This window comes from Grammomys surdaster, unplaced genomic scaffold (assembly GCF_004785775.1).
Source record: "Grammomys surdaster isolate TR1022 unplaced genomic scaffold, NIH_TR_1.0 125429, whole genome shotgun sequence".
Classification (NCBI taxonomy): domain Eukaryota; kingdom Metazoa; phylum Chordata; class Mammalia; order Rodentia; family Muridae; genus Grammomys; species Grammomys surdaster.
This window is the reverse complement of record NW_021620296.1, coordinates 630,292-647,998: the sequence shown is the minus strand read 5'-3', so window position 1 is coordinate 647,998 and position 17,707 is coordinate 630,292. Positions and strand designations below refer to the sequence as shown.

The following is a 17,707-nucleotide window of genomic DNA, read 5'->3' as shown; positions in this document are numbered from 1 at the left end:
CAGTGTTCTCCCCCTGAGCTGCAGCAGCCCTCACTGATGGTTCTAGGTCAGTGTTCTCCCCTGAGCTGCATCAGTCCTCCTTTACATTTTCACTGTTGCCCAGGCTGACCTTAAGCTTATGGGCCTTGGACTCTGGTCCTCCTGCCTCAGCCTCACAAATTGATAGGGTGATAGGCCTGTACTACCAAGCCTGGTGATTGGATGGTGTAAAACCATGACATTGAGACCTTGGAGAACAATGGCGCATACTAGCATCTCTAGTGTTCCTCCATCCCATTCTTCCCTGAGGGCCAGTGGCCTGAGTGGGTGGAGCCTGAGCACAGCTGGCTGCGCTGAGCTCAGTCTTCAGACGTGTACAGGGAACAAGGCTTCCCACAACTTCTTGCTGAAAACCAGGCGGCTGGTATACGAGAAAACAGTACTTTTCTCAATGTCTCTATGGATGGAGCTCTGGTGTCTAGACTACCCTGGACTGGTAGGGGTGCTGGTGCTAGGTGGCTCTAGGGATATGGGTCCCATGACCTCATTTCCTGCCATGGTGATAGTCAGAAGGGTGTCCTGCTTTTCTCTTCCCTGCTATGTGGCCTCAGCCAGCCTCTTATCCTATCTGATCTGCTAGCACTGGTTCAGAAAAACAGACTGTGATGGTCATGTACAAGCGACAGAAAAGAAAGATGTTTGTTATGATGAAACTATCAACCTAGGGCACAGTGGCCTCAGACTCACCCTCGTGAGGATGGAGAGCCAAGAGTCACATGAGGTAGAGGCCATTGGAGCTGGCCTAGATGCGGCTGGACAGTCACCATTTTGCTGAATCTAGCTCGTCTCATGCAGCCCCTCTTGTTCCTCAGGACTGAGCCTCCCGCTGTCTGGCCTCCCGCCGTCCAGCACGCCTGGGATGGGCAGTGGTGTGCAGGAAGGCTCGGTGCGCCTGCGAGAGGATGCTGAAGCCGTGCTGGCCGGGGCCGTCTCCTCAAAGGCAAGTAACGCCATCTCCCTGGGGGACAGTGGTTCTTGGCCTTCCTAATGGTGCGGCCCTTTCGTACAGGTTCTCGTGTTGTGGTGACCCCCAACTATAAAATGACTTTGTTGTCATTGATAACTGTAGTCTTGCCGCTGCTGTGGATCGTGATGTAAATGCCTGATACGAGGGTATCTGATACGGGCCCACTGGGTCAGCAGAACATGGTACAGTCCCTGCCATCCTCACTCCCTGCTGCATAGCAGGTACCCATTTCTGTCTGTGCTCACTGTGAGCAAGGGTCACAAGAAGATGCCTGCTGCATGAGGTGTCACCCAAATCCAGCCAGGCCCAGCATCTGGCAACAGGCCAAGACCTTACCCCTAGCTCTGGGTGACACTGGAAAGCTGGTGACTGCAGAACAGGAGTGCCAGGTTCATCCCTGAGGCCCTGGAAAGGAAGAATGGGGCGGGGCATGGTTGACTGTCACCCCAGCACTCAGGAGGCTAAGGCCAGGGGACCATGAATTCCAGGCCATCCTGCACTGTAAGCAAAACCCATCTCAAAAACCTCAACAATAGCACAGCAGTCAGCTCAGCCCACGCTGTGGACTCTGCCGCCAGTGGATGTCCTGCTGGACCCAAACAGGCGGGCACAGCCTGCGGCCTCCATAGTCCTGGCTGGTACTGCACCAACAGTCTCAAAGTCCGTGCTGTCAGTGGCTGAGCTGGCAGCACCCTATGATCATCCTGACCTTTCCCTGAGTTACAGGAGGCACCTGGGACTGCTGGGGGGACCAGAGGATGCACTCACCAGGGCCAGCTTGGAGGTCACTAATGGAGTACTTAGGCATAGTCCTTCAGAGGCTAGCTGACTGCCTGGCAGAATTCAAAGGATTTGTATGCAACCATCTGCATTCCAGAGTCTTCCAGGAACCTCTGAAGGCACCACTACCATGAACACCCTCCATCACCTCCCACCACTCCCTAACATCAGCCCTGCTGACCATTGCTGTGTGCTGCTCTGCCTGATGGCTGCCCCATGCAGGGAGTAACTACCAGCTGGGCACAGTGCACACACCTGTAAACTCAGTTCCAAAATCTCAGCTGGTCAGTGGTGACGCATGCCTTAAAACCCAACATTCTGGAGGCAGAGGCAGGCAGATCTCTAAGTCCGAGGCCAGCCTGGTCTACAGGGTGAGTACCAGGACAGCCAGGGCTACACAGAGAAACCCTGCCCTCCCCACCCCTCAAGATGGCTCCAGAATGGCACACTACAATTATACAAACAAGGGCAGGGATGAGGAGCCAGGGATGGCACACAGCAGTCAGGAAACCTGGGAAGCTGGAAGGACGGTTTGGGACATCTTACAGGGTAACTGTCCCCCTCTCCCCAGAGGCTGACTGCACAAGGTCAAGCAGTGTTTCAAACAACACTGAGGCTGAGGACTGTAAGAGAGGTGGACCAGGGAGAGTAGTGCTCCCTCTTCGCTGTCTTAGTACTTGGGTGGCTGAGGCAGGAGGATTGCAAGATTAAAGACAGTCTGGACTATGGAACAAAACCCTGTCTGAAGTCTGGGAAAATGCTTGTTACATGCGTGGCACATGTGACAGCATACTCCTTTAGTCCTAGTGCTCAGGAGGCAGACGAGAAGAATCTCTGAGATAAACCCAGATGTAAATCTACAGAAACAGATTCCAGAGCAGCCATGATTGCATAGAGGGACCCCGTCTCAAAGCAAACAGACAGACAGACAGACAGACAAAACCAAGAGAAAGGGTCAAGAGATACTTCAGTCAGTAACAAAGTGTTTGTCAAGCATGAGGACATGGGTTCAGACGCTCAGGACCCACATGGAACTGTGACAGCCTGTGTCTGTGAGGGGAGGAAGGCACAGGGAAGGGAGGCTCCTGGAGCTTGTTTACCGTTTGGTCTAGCTGAATCAGTGAGCCCACTGAGAGACGAAAAATGGTAAGAACACCTGATGCTGACCTCTGCCCTGCACACACACAGGCGCACACGAGAACACAAACATTAAAGGCACTTGGCGCATCTCTGGGTCTTGGTCGCCCGATGAGCAGCCCTCCAGCCTCTATGAAACCCTGACCACTTTGTTTTGAGACCGTAACCTGGAGTTCTGTCTGTTGTAGAGAGACCACAGGGAGGTGCTCAGCTCCCTGCTGTCCGGAGCCCTGGCCGGTGCACTCGCCAAGACGGCAGTAGCCCCGCTGGACCGGACAAAGATCATCTTCCAAGGTAACAGCTCCGAGCTGCCCTTGTGCAGTGTGGAGGTGGCCAGGCAGCGCCTCCCTCCTCCCTCAATCCCAAATACAGAGTCTCAGACCATAGCCCAGACAGGCTTCACATTCACTCTATAGTCTAGGTCAGTCTTGAATCTACAGCAGTCCTCCTGCCTCAGCCTCCTAAGTGCTGGGTGTTATGCCCAGTTCTCGGGAACCCCAGGAGACCGCCAGGAATTGCAGATCCGATGCAAGACCAAAGAGAGTCTTTATTATGTGAGCCTGACCCAGATCACAAGCTTTCTCTGCTCCGAAGGTTAGGAGTGTGCCGCTTGTGTCCATGGGCTTGAGATATGTATAGGAATGTGCGTACACTGTGACTCTCAAGCTTTGGCGGCACATGAGGGGGAGGGGGAAAGGAGTGCTGGCCTTTGTTGGGTTGTAGTATCTGGGAGTTGATGTGTGGGTCCCATGCCTGTCTCACCATGTGACTAGGGCCTCTCATGGGGACAGAGGCACGGGAATTTGTGCTCACTCCATGGTGGCACCGGGCAGACATCAGGCTATGTGAAGCTCCAGGGTTGAGGGAGCAGTCTGAGGTCCCAAGGGGAGCCAGAGCTCTTGGCTTGGGGGATCCCCAGGACAAAAGGCAGCCGGCCAGGGGACCAGCTGGTTTTTAGGCACTTGGGCCCCCAGACACCATTGGGGGGCCACAGAAGGGCTGAGAACAAAGTGGGGGCATAGAGGCTGGATTTGCCTACAGCCAAAGGGGGGAGGGGGAGGAGCTCTGGCTCTGTCCCAAGGGGAGGACAGTTCTTGGTCTTGGTTGTATGGCAGTGGCTCCCTTAGCTGGGTTGGTGGTCTCTGTGTCTGGGAACATAGACAGGTTGTCAGCAGATCAGGCAGCGGCTCTGTGGATTGAGGCCTGCTCCACTTTTCCCCACGGTGGATTTTGAAGAAGAGAAGCAGTCCATGGTCTTAAGATACTTATTGTCGGCCGGGCAGTGGTGGCACACGCCTTTAATCCCAGCACTTGGGAGACAGAGGCAGGAGGATTTCTGAGTTCAAGGCCAGCCTGGTCTACAGAGTGAGTTCCAGGACAGCCTGGGATATACAGAGAAACCCTGTCTCAAAACAACAACAACAACAACAAAAAGAAAGATATTTATTGTCATGACGGAAAATAGATGAAAACTATACCCCTGGTATTCTCAGGGCGGGCCTGAGGTTAAATATCTTTTGTAAGGAGGAGGGTCTGGGAAGGAATGTTTAATTGGCTATGCCCCTCTGGCTTTTAGGTACCTCATTAATATGGAGATCTGTCTTGAGGCTCTGTGGTCTGTAGTCACACCCTCTACCTGTGGGCGTTCTCCTACGTGACTAAAGGACCCATTCTATGGAGGCCTGCGGCCTCGTATCAGGAGCCTAGAGTTTGGGAGCGTGGCAAACGTTCCTTGCAGGGAACCCTACTGGATCACCTGCTGGGTCACCTGGGTTTCAAACCTAACTCATCCAGGAATCAGGCTGCCTTCACTGTCCTCCAGTCCTTCAAAGCTGATAGTGTTTGTTCAGACAGCGGGGCGGGGTGGAACCATGCAGCTGGAAAGAAGCTAGAGTATTTGACAAAGTGGTCACAGCTGTCTGGGAACACTTTGCCTCTTTCCCACAGGCCAAGAGTGGGCTTTTATCACTTTAGGGATATTGGCTCCTGCCTCCTTGAAGGGCAAGAGCCGTCTGCACTGGAGAACTGCTGGCTGTTAATCAGGGGAGGGAGGGCAAGTCTTGGCTCCGAGGAGGCTAGGGTAGGCTGCCTTTCCTCTGCTCCCGGGGTGGGGTTTGGGGTGAAGGGAGTGATGGTCACTTTGGACAAGGGAATGCAGAGATGGGGCAGGGTACCTCATGTTTGTTCACACGGTCTCTTGTGTGCGCTCCCACACCCTGCCTGTGTTCTTCAGAGACTCTAGTCACTGCTGTTGGGCGCCTTCCAGCACCTCGAGTCTGCCACACCCACAAAGCCTTTGTTCTCACCTTCCCAGAGACCCCCTGAGGATGTGGATGTAATTTAGAGGACATAGCCATGTCCCTCCCTGGGTGCTAAACTGTGTCGGGCCAGGTAGGCCTGAGTAAGAAAGCTAGACCATCCTATTGATGGTCAAATGGTGGCAGCCTCCTTCAGCTGTTGGGAGAGGGGGCTATCCACTGCTACTATGCCTCAGTGTGCAACCACACAGTTCATTTCACCTGCTGACTGAGCACAGCTGTGGCACCAGGCCCTGGGTGGCAATTTCCTGCTGAGGGCTAGAGAAGTACTCAGGCTTCACACGGGTTGGAGTGGTGCTGTCCACTGGCCACACCAGAGGCTCTCCTCACCCTCAAATCTTTCTGGCCTACATAGGTCAGCCTCCTGCCTCATATAGGATTGAAGACATCATGTAGTGTGGAGTGAGTCAAGCTTGGGTACCACGGAGTTAGGCTAGTGCTCCTGTGCTGGGATGGGACCTGGAGGACAGAGGGCAGACCCAGGCAGCCTTGGGACCTGTTCTCATGAGGCCCAGGTTTGCTCTCAGCAGGGTCAGTGAGCTGGAGTCTCTCCCAAGTGTCCACAACACTCAACCCCTCAGCCCCAAGGTATACTAAGGGGCCAGGTGCTGGCCCCACTGCCCTTCCTGGGGAAGAAAGGGTGAGGGCAGGCCTAGGCAGGATCCCCTACCCAGTGTGTCCCTGTCCACTGCACACACCCAGCCCCAAGCGCAGGGCAGGCGCAGGAGCTTGACAATCACATCTCATGGTCTCTTTGCTTTTGTTTGTTTCAGTGTCTTCAAAAAGATTTTCTGCCAAGGTGAGCCTGTTGGATCGGGTGGTCTGTGAGAACAGGTTTCCAAGGAGACCTTTGTGCACAGGTTTCCTGGGGACAGTTGAGACTCCTGTCCTGCCATCCTAGCACAGCTTCGGGTGGACTTCACAGTCTACTTTCTATGTGCTTTACTTTGAAACTAGAGTGCTTAGACCAACAGCCATGTGGTGCATGGCAGCCTTACAGCCCCACCCCTGTTTCTGTCACTCGCCAGCATCCAGCATTTGAGGGGGACTGAGAACAGGGTGCAGGAAGCTTGGGTGATCACAGCTTAGACTGCTACTAGCCGGGCAGGCCTGGTTCAGGGGCGCTATAACCCACTGTCTCTGCAATTGAGGGCACTGTCTGCATGGTGTGCAGAGGTACTGACTCCCTGTCTTCCCCAGGAGGCCTTCCGGCTCCTCTACTTCACCTACCTCAACGAGGGCTTCCTCAGCCTATGGCGTGGGAACTCGGCCACCATGGTGCGAGTGATTCCTTACGCAGCCATCCAGTTCAGCGCACACGAGGAGTACAAGCGCATCCTGGGCCACTACTATGGCTTTTGTGGAGAGTGAGGCCTGCTGGTTCCCTGTCCCACCCCACAGGGCCCCGCCCACCCACAGGGCCCCACCCACCCATGGGCCACGCCCACCCACAGGGCCCCACACACCCACTTTAGACTCCTGATGCATTGTTCTCTTCACCCAGGCTCCCGCCCTCTGTCACCCTTCCTTCAGGAGAGACCACAGCCCACTCCCTGTTCTTTCTACTCAATGTCTGCCCCGCGCTGTCTCCTCAACGCTCATTTGCTTATTCCTCTGCCGAGATCTGATTCCCTAGGGTGCAGGGCACCATGTAGCCCCAGCCTCAGGGAAGATACCTCACTATTGCAGACGGGGAGGGAGACGAGGTTACATTTGATATTGTCCTAAGAGACCCCATAAATTCAGCCACTTGGAACCCTCTTGGATCTTGTGTTGCTCCGTGTCCCCCAGGCTGAGGTGTGGGCATCCACTGTCCCTACCTAGGTTTCAACTTATTCTGCCTGTCCACAGAGCCCTGCCCCCATGGCCACGCCTCCTGGCTGGCGCCTTGGCAGGAACCACCGCGGCTTCCCTCACATACCCTCTGGACCTGGTCAGAGCAAGGATGGCTGTGACGCCCAAGGAGATGTGAGTCTACCACAGGGTCCATGTTGGCGCTGCTGTGTGTGGGGTGCTTGCTGGGGAGCACTCCTGTGTGTGAGAATCTGTGGGGTTCCAGAAAGCATTATCTGTTCCAGACAAAATACCTAAGGGGAGCTGGGCCATAGTGGTGTAGGATTTTCATCCCAGCGCTCAGGAGGCAGAGGCAGTTGGATCTCTAAGAGTTTGAGGCTAGTCTGGGGTACTTAGCAGCTCAGGAGTAGGATACCTGCTTGGCACATGCACAAGGCATAAGGGCCAGCCAAATGACTGTAGTGTGGGAGGCCGGGCAGGTGGTGCTATCTCCATAGAGCCTCTCACTTTGTCCTGGACAAGAGGAGTGATGGGTGCAGGCACCTATCATGTGCTGATGGGTGCAGGCACCAAGCCCTATCATGCGCTCTTCGTAGGTACAGCAACATCTTTCACGTCTTCATCCGCATCTCGAGGGAGGAAGGGCTGAAGACCCTGTATTTCGGGTTCACGCCCACTGTGCTGGGTGTCATTCCCTATGCAGGACTCAGCTTCTTCACATACGAGTCACTGAAGAGCCTGCACCGAGGTAAGGAGAGGGGGAGAGAAGAGATGGGACCTCAGGGAACTGTCCCCGTGGACCCGACATCATCCAGAGGCACACAGAAGGTCAGGCAGGGATCCAGAGCCCAATTCAGAGACATCTTCTGTCCAGTGGAACCCAGGAGCTTGGACTGTAACTGTGTCATTTACATTCAGTTATTTTGAGAGGGCCACACTGTGGAGCACAGGCTGGCCTCGAGTTTGCCTTGTAGCCGAGCAGGACCTTCAGCTGTGCCTCACTCTCCTACCTCAAGCACTGGATCACAGGCCTGCCTCTCACATGCGTGATGTGCTAGGGATGAAACCCAGGACCTCTTGTATTCAAGGGACACACTCTGCAGACAGGCAGCAGCCCCAGCCCCCCAGTGTTTTCTTAACAGTCACGATCTAGAGAAGTTGAGGCCTCTAACTGGGACTATGGGCAGCACTCCTGAGATGGCTTCAGAATCCAGGAGTGGTGGGTACACCTGTGATCTGAGCATTCAGGGAGAATGAGGCAGGAGGATCGCTATAGGCTCAAGGCCAGCCTGTGCTACCTAAAAAGGCCATGTATCAAACACTCGGTTGGTTGGAAAGATAGTGGCCTATCTGTGTGGACAGTGTCTTGGACCCTCAAGGACCCCTAGTCTATGGTGCCTGCATCCCTTCTGTGCAGCAGCTCAGTGCTTGTGTAGAGCCTGACCTCTTCCCACAGCTCCCCCTCGGCAGTAAGGCAGGCCGCCTGGATGGGGAGATGCTGTGCACATAGTTGTCATACTGTGTTCAGTGGGCAATGATGAGAAGAAAGCCTGCACACAGCACAGATTCAGGACGCTGAACCCTTTCAGTCTAGCTGGATGTGTTGGCTCATGCCTGCCGTCCCACTCAGGTGGCCAGGGCAGGAGGATGAGCAGGAGGTGGAGGCTAGCCTGGGCTAGCCAGTGACACCCTTGTCACAGAACACCAACTGACAGTAGAACCTGTCATCTGAGGTTCCGTGAGCCTGTGCTGTACCTGCAGCAGGTGGTTGTTGATCCCTGGCCGCCATGATCTGAGATTCCACAGCACCACACTTGTCTGCTCTTTTCCTGGAGTGTGGGCTGTGCTAGGGCTCTAGATGGAGTGGTAGAAGTCCCGAAGTCCCCAGCAGGACACTGAGACGGAGACTCCATTTACACAGCTGTCCCTGCACATCGCTACAGTCCTCATTAGCTTACTGAAGTCAGGCAGAGGCATATTGTCATGTAGGAGGCTGTATAGCCCTGTACTCTTAAGGGTTCAGGCATCCATGGAGAATCTTGGGATTCACCCCCACAGATGGCGGGCACTGAAAACTGCAGGATGGGGTCCTGTACCCCCATAGGTGAGGGGGAACTATTGGACATGTAGCCTGGGCCACCTTGTAAGTCTCACTGTTGTAAAGTTTGTGTTACATTAGGCTAGGATGTGTGGTCAGTGGTCAGAGCATTGCTCTCACATGCATGAGCTCTGGGTCCCATTCCCAGCATCAAAACTAAGAAAGGGTGGCCAGGAGGAGAGGGGCCTTAGTTTCTGCAAGTGTGGCGCTCATGTGCCCTCTGCCCTGCAGAGTACAGTGGCCGCCCGCAGCCCTACCCCTTTGAGCGCATGGTCTTCGGGGCCTGTGCCGGCCTTATCGGGCAGTCGGCCTCCTACCCTCTGGACGTGGTGCGGCGGCGCATGCAGACGGCAGGTGTCACAGGCCACCAGCACGGCTCCATCCTGAGCACGCTCCGCTCCATTGTGCGTGAGGAGGGCGCGGTGCGGGGCCTCTACAAGGGCCTGAGCATGAACTGGCTGAAGGGCCCGATTGCCGTGGGGATCAGCTTCACCACGTTCGACCTCATGCAGATCCTGCTCCGCCGGCTGCAGAGCTAGGCTAACACCACAGCGGACGGTGAGCTGTCAGGTCAAGGGTGCAGCTGAGTGCTGGCAGCCCTGTGGTACCTTGAGGATGGGCAGGAGGGCGGGACCTGGCTTGGGGCTGTGGGGCCCATAGCGAAGTGCTGGCCCTCAGGGTGTGACATTGTGATGATGGATCTTGGCTGTCCCCTCCCTTCAGTTCCTTGCTATTGGCTGGTGAGTCTCCTGAGGCATTACCCAAAGGCCCCTAATGGATCAGTGGCACTTCCTGGCCCTGTGTCCTCTGACCTGCTGCTGATTCTGGTGCCCATTGGCACACTGGGCTCAGAGTCCATCCCTTCTTGCTATGACCGTGCCTGGCCTGCAGATGTGATGGCTATTCCTTTAAAGTCACACACTGGAGGATCACAGCTTGCTCAATGGTGGTCGTACTTGTGTCCCTCAGTCCTCCACCATGCCTGCCCATCCTCTCCCAGGTGACAAATGGCTGCTCTTGCCCACAAAGCTTTCTCCCCAGAGCACTGTGCCCATCCCATTCCCGAGGGCTGTACCTGACCCTTGCCAACTACCTGGCTTGTAACCTTTCCAGGAGGCCCCATGGCCACCAGGCAGGGGGGTCAAGTTCAGACCCCACTGGAAATGCCCATGTGGGGTGTCACTGACCTGTGGTGTCTTCCAAAGCACACCAATCAGGCTGTATGCAGGCCCAAAGCTTTGCATATGCACAGCACCCATGGAGGTGGGGCTCGAGCTCTTGAAACTGCCTTCTGGGGATCCAGTACCCATCAGGCTGTCATTCAGCCAAGCCACATGAAGCCCCAAGATGGGTGGCTTTTCCTGTGTGAATGAGTATAGACGTATCCATGGCCTGGGGCGTAGGGAAAGGCCAGGGTATCCAGGGACCCCCAGCCAGCTGACTCAAGGAGAACCCCCTGGGGTTCCCTAGGTGTCACAGGAACCATTCCTTTCCTGGTGTCTGGGGTTCTTGATTTAGGGTCTTGGAGACAGTCCCAGCCAGAAGCCCTGGCTATCCTGTTCCTCAGTGTTATCTGGGCTAGCCTCCAACTTACAGCAATCTTCCTGCCTCTAGTTTCTAGTTTTCAATTTATCCTGCCCAAGGTCTGCACATAAAACCCCTCCCCTGTGCAATGTGGTTCTGGCTGAGAGGTGGTCTGGGTGTTGATCTCCACAGCTGATGGCAGCCCGATCACATGCAGGACCTGGCAGGGTGGCGTGACCCCTAGGCATTGGCAGCTCTTGCTGCAGTGTGTGCTCATTCTGTATTTCTTACCTTGTGCCTGTGACGCTCAGCCATCTCTCTGCCCCCCGCGACATTGATGGGCCATCCCCACCATGTCCCCAGGCATCCCCACAGCCTCTGGTGGCTGAGAGGGACTGTCCTCTTGTGAGTGTACTGCCCACTCTGTCCTCTGCCTGGCCCCATATTGGGATGGAGAGGCTGGGCAACCCACACCAGGAGGCTGGAGGTGACGGAGGCTCCTGGGCCACCCCAGCAGGTAGCACCATGTAGACGGTTGGCTCAAGCCCTGCGTCAGGCAACGGCTGGGCAGAAGTGAGGGTGGCATGGGTCCCTGATCTTGCTTTCCCATATACCCTCAGTAGCTCTGGCTTGGGGGCCCCCTGCCTCTGGGGCTGCCCTCCTCTGTGGTCACTGTCCAGTCTGGAGTTCTATTTTGATGCCATGAAGACACTTTGTTTATATATAATGTTTATATATTTTGAAGATTTGTGCCAACAGAGTATATTTAATAAAAATTTAAATAACCCCTGCTTCTTGCTTCAACTCCGGCTCTCCCCTCCTCGTTCTATGAACATCGGCCCTGAACAGGGTGAAGCTACTTAGCACTTTTGTTTTTAATTTTTCTAGATAGGGTTTTTCAGTGTAGCCCTAGCTGTCCTCAAATTCGCTCAGTAGACCAGGCTAGCCTCTCTGCTTCTGCCTCCCAAGTGCTTGGATTAAAGGTGTACATCACCACCACATGGCCACTATTTGGTACTTTAAAAAAGCATTTTGTGTATGGGTGCTTTGCCTGCAGGAATGCATAACTGTGCATGCCTAGTGCCTGAGGAGACCAGCAGATCCTTAGTGTAGACTTGCAGATGATCATGAGCCACCATCTGGGGTGCTTGCACAGCCTAGGTCATAAGCAAGAGCAGCCAGTGCTCACTGCTGAGCCATCTCTCCAGCCCCCTGGCTTTCCTTGGGAAAGAGCTGAGGACTGCAGGTGTGTTGTCTCAGCGCTCTGTGCATCTTTCTGTTCTTAGATGTAAACGTGACACAGGCTACTGGGGAGGAAACTGATGGCCAAAGATGGAGAATTATACTGGGGCAGTAGAGCCCCAGCCTAGAATCCCCCCAGTGAGGGGCTGGGGGCGTGGCACCTACTTACAAAAGAGGCACGGATCCAGGCATACAGTAACCATGTAGCTAAATCTGCCAACAACAAAATGCCTCAGATTTACTTACGTATCTCACATATATAATCCAGGCTGGCTTCTAGATCTTGCATAGCACTGGCTCACCTACCTCTGGATTCTTCAGCTGTGCTCCATCATGCTCTGCAAACAGGCTCTGCCAGGATCCTCGGGCCCTTGCTCTGGAACACAGCCCAGGCCCCATTCAGCCCTCAGCCAAGTGTCTGAGGCGGGAGCCTACGAGGCATATATCTACACTTTGAAATCCACAAAGCAGAGCCTTGCTTTCCAGCATGGGTGGCACTCTGTCCTTACCCATCCTCGAGTCTCCTGGGACTTTCACAAGCTTCGACAGCCCTTGTCAGGGTCAGTTTGGGAGGCAGAGAGACTCCAGATAGACCTTCCAGGAAATCCTGTTGATTCATACCACACACATCAGCCATACTTGCTGCAGTCATGAAGACTTGAGTTCAAGTCCCCAGGGCCCACATAAAGTGGGACAGCAGCACAAGTCTATAATCCTAGCACTCCTACTGCAAGGTGGGAAGTGGGGACCAGAGACTCGCTGAAGCTGGGTGGACAGCCGACCTGAGGAATTGGGATAAACAAGAGACCCTGCCTCGCCGGGCAGTGGTGGCGCATGCCTTTAATCCCAGCACTTGGGAGGCAGAGGCAGGCGGATTTCTGAGTTCGAGGCCAGCCTGGTCTACAGAGGGAGTTCCAGGACAGCCAGGGCTACACAGAAAAACCCTGTCTCGAAAAACCAAAAAAAAAAAAAAAAAAGAGAGAGACCCTGTCTCAAGGTAGAAGGCTGGGATCTGCCTGCTAAGTTGACCTCTGAACCCTGCTCTCACACAGGCGCCTACTTTATCACAGCACTTGTGTTCACAAGCAGAGACCAGGGGTCTTCCCCAGAGTGAGACCGGAGGCTCAAGGCTATGACTGTGCACCGGCTCTGGAACACCACTGAGTCAGGCCACACTGGCCACACGGTAAGGCAGCGATGTAGGAGCCTTCCTTTTTTATTCTCAATACACATTTTACATACGTAGGTGGCCATGCATATCTCATAAATACACATGTACACACACTAAGTCATAGCAAAAGGACAACTTTGGAGTTGGAGGTAACCCTTAGTCACCAAGGCCTCAAAATTCATGACAGCAGTCACGCTCACAGCTTTGGAGGGTGGTGACAATCTCCCCTCCCCCCTTTCACACCTTCCCCTTTTTTCCCCTTGTTCTACAGACATGGTCTTGTTTCTGCTCCAGCCTCCCAAGAGTGCTGGGGAGACAGGCATGGACTCTTGTCTCTCCCTCCTGGTGATAGTGACAGATGCCAGGGCTATGTGGATGCTGGGACAGAGTCCCACCCCTAGCTCTCTCCTAGCCACCTCTGACCTCTGGGTTCCCACTCCTTCCTAGCCCCGCTCTCTCCCAGGCCCCTCTCACTATCCAGGTCTCCCCTGCTCATCTCCCAAGTCTCTGGGATATTTCTGTAAAACGTGCCTCACACACACATACTTGGGAACCATGGCCCAGGGGAGACTGCTTAAAGGGGTTCATGATCTAGGCACTGAGGTGAAAGATGGTAGGGAGTCCCCACACCAACCATTAGGTCATCTAGGGGCACCAAGGCACACACACAGGGGACAGTCCCAGTCCTGGTGGGCAGGAATCAGATGCTGGCCTAGTGCCTCCAAGCTAAGAGGCTGTCAGGTGCTGGTGGAAATAGAGGCCGAAGAGGCTGGAGAGCAGCTGGCAGGCCGCAGTCCACCAGATGACGTAGGTCAACACACCTCGGAGGAAGAGGGGTGTGAGCAGGCCACCCAGGATCCCTGTGACCTGGGCGGCAGTCTGCTGGGCCTCATCTCCTGCAGGGTCTACAGGGGTCAAAACCTCTGAGGGCTGGGGTGGGGCCAGTGGTGAGGAGGTAGAGCTCAGCGCCCAAGAGTAGCCGCCTGTGAGAGTGAAGATGGGAATTACCAGTGGAGACATGGTGGTGGGAGTCTAGAGACTCTCACACCCTGCCCACACCTAGATCACACCCCACGGGCCTTCGGGGGCCTCCATCCTCCCTGCCTATAGGTCTTAACTGAAGTTTTTCCTAAACCCTGCCCACACTTTTATCTGCTGGCCCCGCCCTTACCAGGCCATGTCACCACCTCTACTTGCCAACCTTGCCCTCGCACAGAGACACCCCACCCCACCCCCCGCTTTTATCTGGAGACCCACCCTCATCAGACCTGTCCCCACCCTCTGGCCACACTCGCTTTCCCACCAGCCCCTCACCCAGAGTCTTGAGCAGCAGTGTGCAGTGCAGAGTGAGGATGAGCGGCGTCAGGTACTGCAGGCTCACCACCGTCACGTAGCAGTAGACCCGAACCACCTGACGGGGGAGGTAGTGGGGGCTGTAGAGGGGGTGGTCTTCCCAGGGCAGAGATCCTGCGACCAGGCCCCCTCAGCATCGGGACCATCCCACCTGGGGTACACACCCGCTGCTGGATTTCGCGGGCCTCAATACGGCCAGCCTCCTTGCGTAGCTGCTCCACTCGAGTCTTGGCCAGGCACAGGTAGGCCTGCAGGTGTGGCCGGGTCACTGCCAGCCGCAACAGGCACAGCGCCACCAGTACCCAGAGGCGCAGGGAGTCAAAAGTCCCTTCCGATGATCTATAAGAGGGAAGCAGACAGGGAGTTTGGGTGAGCCCTCCTTTCCCTGGCCATCTTTCCAGCCCATGGCCTCAGACACCCCAGGTCCCTCAGCGCCCCACAACACGCACACAGAGAAGGTCATATTCCTCATGGGTGCCTGGTACAGGAAGTCCCGGGCAACCGGCTTTGTCCAGAGCCACAAGGTGCACAGGGGCGACAGGAAGCTGGTGTGCAGGAGCAGCCTGGGGGCGAGCATCGGGATGTAATGGCTCCTGGCCACCAGCCTCTAGCGCAGCTCCCACCCCACCCCAGGAGACCCGCCTAACTGTAGCAGTGGTCGGTCTGCAGACAGAGTCAGCGCGTCCTGGTGGGTCTGGGCCAACCTCAGGCCAGGGAAAATGAGGAAGGCGCCCAGCAAGGAGCCTAGCACCGCCAGTCCAAGGCGGATGACCAACTTGATCACAGGGAGTCTGGAGAGAAGAGATGGTCTCAGGAAACCCACAACTGGTCAGATTCAGCCTTTAGATATTCCGCCTACCTGCACCCACCCCCAAGATCTAGTCCCCAGGACTTACGTCCAGTCCCAATCCTGCTTCTTCAGAACAGGCTCCAGGTGCTGGGTCATGCTGGCCAGGCCTGGGAAAAGGAAAGGAGAAGATCCTGTGGTGTCCATGGCTATGGTTTCCAAAGATAGGCTGACTGGCCTTCCGCTTGCAGACCCACCTGTCTCTGCCTCCCTGTGCCAGGGTTTACAGGCGTGGGCAGCCAATGTCTACTCTTCACATGGGTGCAAACTCAGGTCTTCATGCTTGCAGAGTAAGCACTGTCACACTGGCCCAAGCCCCAGGCCAGACAACCTATACTAATTGTGCCTGTATTTTCCTGTGCTGGAATACGGCCCAGAGTTTCCACATGCACTGTGCAGGCGCCCTGTCTCTGAACCACACAGAGTCTGCTAGGACTAGACTGTGAAGGACTGTTCAAGAAACAGAACCTAGGGCTGAGGAGACAGCTCAGAGGAGAAGGCACGGGATGTTCTTCCAGAGGACCCAAGTTTGGTACTCAAGTCCTACGTAGGGTTGTTCACAACCATCTGTAACTCTAGCCCTGGGGTATCCAAAACTCTCTGTTAGTCTCCAATAGCACCTGCACTCGGGTACACACATACACATAATAAAAACTTTAAATAAATCTTGAAACAAAAACCGGGGTGCTGGAGAGGTAGCTCAATGATTGGGAACACTACCTGCTGTTCCAGAGGTCCTGAGTTCAATCCCTAGCACCCACATGGTGGCTCACAACCAAGATCCGATGCCTTGATCTGGCATGCACGAAAATATAGCACTCACATACATAAAACAACTAAACCTTAGAAGCAACAAACAAACAAAAACAAGGGGCACGGAAATGGCTCTGCAGTAAGGAGCCCTGGCTGCTCTTTCATGGGGCCCACATTCCCAGCCCCACCCACACTATGGCTCACAAGCTGCTGTAACTCCAGTGCCCTCTTCTGCCCTTTATAGGTACTGCACAATCCTGGTACACAGACACCCATGATGGCAAAACACTCATACATACGGAATAAAAATAAAATTTTAAAAACAGTAATAACAGATCAATCTTAACCCCAGTACTCGGGTAAGGCAGGAGGATCTCTGTGAGTTTGAGATCAGCCAGAGCCACAGAGCGTGTCCCAGTCTCAAATGGAATAAAAAGAGAAAGAAACAGAAAGTGACCTGGGTCTCAACAGAGGAGCATACCTACCTGGCTCCAGGCCCAGCTCCAGGATCTCCTCCCGCACCACCTGCACCAGCATGGCCAAGAGGAGGAAGAGGAAGGCAAAGGAGAGGCACACTGAACGCTCTCCACCCTCCTTGGTGCTGAAGTACAGCCGGGTCACCATGAGGAACACTTTGCTGGGGATGCGGTTAAGAAAGCCAAGGACAGGCTGGGCCTCTTCAGACCCCCCTCTCCAGGGCACAGATAACCCTGCAGGAACTGGCCTTGGGTCCCTGCAGTTTAAACCTGGGATGTGGATCAGGTAAGCTAGGAGTACTGGTGTTTAAGGTTGGAGGAGGCCTAATGACCTGTGGCCAATCAGAGATCACTGTGGCAGCAGTGCTTAGGGAAGGCCCAAGCAGATGTGGCATTTGAATGCTGTGGAAAGGTCAGAAGCCATTTCCCCTTTAGGGGACAGTGCTTGGGGCAGAACCTCAGCCTCTTGTGTGTGAATCCAGGGGCCTCTTCCTGCATACTCAGGCACACCCATCCTTTCTCAGCCAAGTTCGCCCACACAGAGCTCTGTGCACAGCTTAGGGTTGACTATTTAAGAGCCAACGACACACGGTATCTCCATCAGTTAACCTCAGAACTCTCCTAAGATGCAGCCCCTGGTTTTAAGGTTCAACTATGCAATGTTTCCCCAAACTCATACCCAGAACACTTGGTGGCCAGGTGATTCCCCAAGGGGTCTGTGCTTTCTCAGACTAGAGTCCCTACCATGTCTGGGCCTCTGTTTTCAGTGCAGATGGACTGGTCTTTCCAAACTCCAAGCTAGCCTTGTGACATGCTTTTTGATGCAAAGCATATACCAGAAGGTTTGGGCAAAAAGATGGACTGGGTGGTGGCGGCTCACAACTTTAACCCCAGCAGGCAGAGGCAGGGGGATCTCTGAGTTTAAGTCTAGCCTAGTCTACAGAGTGAGTTCCAGGATAGCTACACAGAGAAAGCCTATCTTGAAAAAACCAAACCAACCAACCAACCAAACAAACAAACAAAAAAAAAAAAAGATGAGCCAAATCCCAGGAAGCTGTCCCTGGTTTTCTCGATTCTACAGACCTTCAGGGATAGGAACCCACACAGTAGGGCCAGCACAAGAAAACCAGACCATACACAGTGTAAGTGTATACAGTGTAGCAGTGTACACAGTGTAGCAGTGTACACAGTGTAACAGTGTACACAGT

At 54.7% G+C, this 17,707-nt stretch overlaps 2 protein-coding genes across 2 annotated transcripts in view; one reads left to right on the top strand and one right to left on the bottom strand.

Moving 5' to 3' along the window:
• The first annotated feature begins 854 nt into the window (after window positions 1-854).
• Slc25a42 (solute carrier family 25 member 42) lies at window positions 855-11,449 on the top strand. The gene is made up of 7 exons (XM_028786138.1): window positions 855-979; window positions 3,112-3,217; window positions 6,015-6,040; window positions 6,442-6,608; window positions 7,093-7,209; window positions 7,632-7,783; window positions 9,365-11,449. Exons 1-7 carry the CDS (start codon window positions 899-901, stop codon window positions 9,670-9,672), a joined length of 957 nt encoding a protein of 318 aa, XP_028641971.1. The 5' UTR covers window positions 855-898; the 3' UTR covers window positions 9,673-11,449.
• Window positions 11,450-13,079: 1,630 nt separating this feature from the next.
• Window positions 13,080-17,707, bottom strand: part of Tmem161a (transmembrane protein 161A) — a 10,214-nt gene continuing 5,586 nt past the window's right edge. The window contains exons 6-12 of the mRNA XM_028786119.1: window positions 16,509-16,660; window positions 15,320-15,380; window positions 15,071-15,214; window positions 14,873-14,986; window positions 14,588-14,762; window positions 14,385-14,481; window positions 13,080-14,053 (exon numbers count right to left, since the gene is read on the bottom strand). Of these exons, the coding sequence (XP_028641952.1) occupies window positions 13,797-14,053; window positions 14,385-14,481; window positions 14,588-14,762; window positions 14,873-14,986; window positions 15,071-15,214; window positions 15,320-15,380; window positions 16,509-16,660 (1,000 nt within the window). The 3' untranslated portion in view covers window positions 13,080-13,796. The remainder of the gene's footprint in view (window positions 14,054-14,384; window positions 14,482-14,587; window positions 14,763-14,872; window positions 14,987-15,070; window positions 15,215-15,319; window positions 15,381-16,508; window positions 16,661-17,707) is intronic.

Excerpts from the sequence above, each read along its gene's own strand:
- Slc25a42 (XM_028786138.1), top strand. The coding sequence starts at position 899 with ATGGGCAGTGGTGTGCAGGAAGGCTCGGTGCGCCTGCGAGAGGATGCT. Across the intron at positions 6,041-6,441 it reads CAAAAAGATTTTCTGCCAAG|GAGGCCTTCCGGCTCCTCTA; the intron begins GTGAGCCTGTTG and ends TGTCTTCCCCAG. Across the intron at positions 7,784-9,364 it reads ACTGAAGAGCCTGCACCGAG|AGTACAGTGGCCGCCCGCAG; the intron begins GTAAGGAGAGGG and ends TCTGCCCTGCAG.